This window comes from Rhinopithecus bieti, unplaced genomic scaffold, assembly GCF_001698545.2.
Source record: "Rhinopithecus bieti isolate Rb0 unplaced genomic scaffold, ASM169854v2 scaffold_50862, whole genome shotgun sequence".
In the NCBI taxonomy this organism is placed as follows: domain Eukaryota; kingdom Metazoa; phylum Chordata; class Mammalia; order Primates; family Cercopithecidae; genus Rhinopithecus; species Rhinopithecus bieti.
This window is the reverse complement of record NW_016819814.1, coordinates 1-1760: the sequence shown is the minus strand read 5'-3', so window position 1 is coordinate 1760 and position 1760 is coordinate 1. Positions and strand designations below refer to the sequence as shown.

The 1760-nt window shown below is 52.0% G+C and overlaps 1 protein-coding gene across 1 annotated transcript; it reads left to right on the top strand.

The window, feature by feature from the left end:
* Positions 1 to 358: 358 nt before the first annotated feature.
* Positions 359 to 1754, top strand: LOC108519967 (ubiquitin carboxyl-terminal hydrolase 43-like). Its single transcript, XM_017859259.1, has one exon. The coding sequence runs from the start codon at positions 646 to 648 to the stop codon at positions 1627 to 1629; it is 984 nt and encodes a 327-aa protein (XP_017714748.1). The 5' UTR covers positions 359 to 645; the 3' UTR covers positions 1630 to 1754.
* Positions 1755 to 1760: the final 6 nt, after the last annotated feature.

Genomic DNA, 1760 nt, shown 5'->3' with positions numbered 1-1760 from the left:
AACAGCACTGCCATGGCCCTATCCACAACTTGTTTTGGCATCTATTTCTCTATTCTTATTTGTATGTTTTCACATGCATACATAATACATGCACGTGTATATATTTTACAAGCTGTATAGGTTGGTGCAAAAGTAATTGCGGTTTTGCCTTTTTTTTTTTTTTTTAAATACATTTTTTTCTTCTTTTTTAGCCCAGGGTAGGATATCAGTTTCTTGAATTTGAAAAATACAAGGACCTAATATGACCTAGAAAAGCAGAACTTTTGCTAGGCATTCCGTTTCATGGGAATATTTAAAGATGGATGAAACTCATGTTCATTCTTAGGGCTAGATGCCCGTGAGACTGAGCGTTGCCAGGTGTCTGTGCTGCCCAGCATGTAGATACCTTCTTTGGCACTGGCTTACCCTGTGGCTTCAAACGTGTAAGTGGATATTGAGGAAGAGTGGGTGAAACCATTGCTGGCTTCTTCACTGCTGTGTCTCCAGTGCCCAGCGCAGTGCCTCCCACATCAGCGGTGCTCAGTGAACGTGAGATGACTGGCATTTAGCTGTAGGGTGGCTTGTACACTGACAGTCTTTCTGTCTCTTTCAGGAGGGTTGGAGCCCAGGCGTTTGGTACGGGGCGTGAAAGGCAGAAGCATCAGCATGAAGGCACCTACCGCTTCCCGAGCCAAGCAGGGACCGTTCAAGACCATGCCTCTGCGGTGGTCCTTTGGATCCAAGGAGAAACCACCAGGTGCCTCTGTCGAGTTGGTGGAGTACTTGGAATCCAGACGAAGACCTCGGTCCACGAGCCAGTCCATTGTGTCACTGTTGACGGGCACTGTGGGTGAGGATGAGAAGTCAGCATCGCCGAGGTCCAACCTCGCCCTTCCTGCTAACAGCGAAGATGGTGGGCGGGCCATCGAAAGAGGTCCAGCCGCGGTGCCCTGTCCCTCGGCTCAACCCAACCACTGTCTGGCCCCTGGAAACTCAGATGGTCCAAACACAGCAAGGAAACTCCAAGAAAATGCAGGGCAGGACATCAAGCTTCCCAGAAAGTTTGACCTGCCTCTCACTGTGATGCCTTCAGTGGAGCATGAGAAACCAGCTCGACCGGAGGGCCAGAAGGCCATGAACTGGAAGGAGAGCTTCCAGATGGGAAGCAAGAGTAGCCCCCCCTCCCCCTATGTGGGATTCTCTGGAAATAGCAAAGACAGTCGCCGAGGCACCTCTGAGCTAGACAGACCCCTGCAGGGGACACTCACCCTTCTGAGGTCCGTGTTTCGGAAGAAGGAGAACAGGAGGAACGAGAGGGCAGAGGTCTCTCCACAAGTGCCCCCTGTCTCCCTGCTGAGTGGCAGGCTGAGTCCTGCCATGGACGGGCAGGTTCCAGGCTCACCTCCTGCCCTCAGGATCCCAGAGGGCCTGGCCAGGGGCCTGGGCAGCCGGCTTGAGAGGGATGTGTGGTCAGCTCCCAGCTCTCTCCGCCTGCCTCGTAAAGCCAGCAGAGCCCCAAGAGGCAGTGCACTGGGCATGTCACAAAGGACTGTTCCAGGGGAGCAGGCTTCTTATGGCACATTTCAGAGGGTCAAATACCACACTCTTTCTTTAGGTCGAAAGAAAACCTTACCGGAGTCCAGCTTTTGATGGAGCGTATCAGTATTGTGTGACGCTGGCGTTCTTGGGACTTTGCCAAGCAACTGTAGGCAGCTTGTGTTGAAAGTGGGTTTCCAGGAAGCCAGTTGTCTTGTAATCCCTTAAAAATTGTGTGTGTGTGT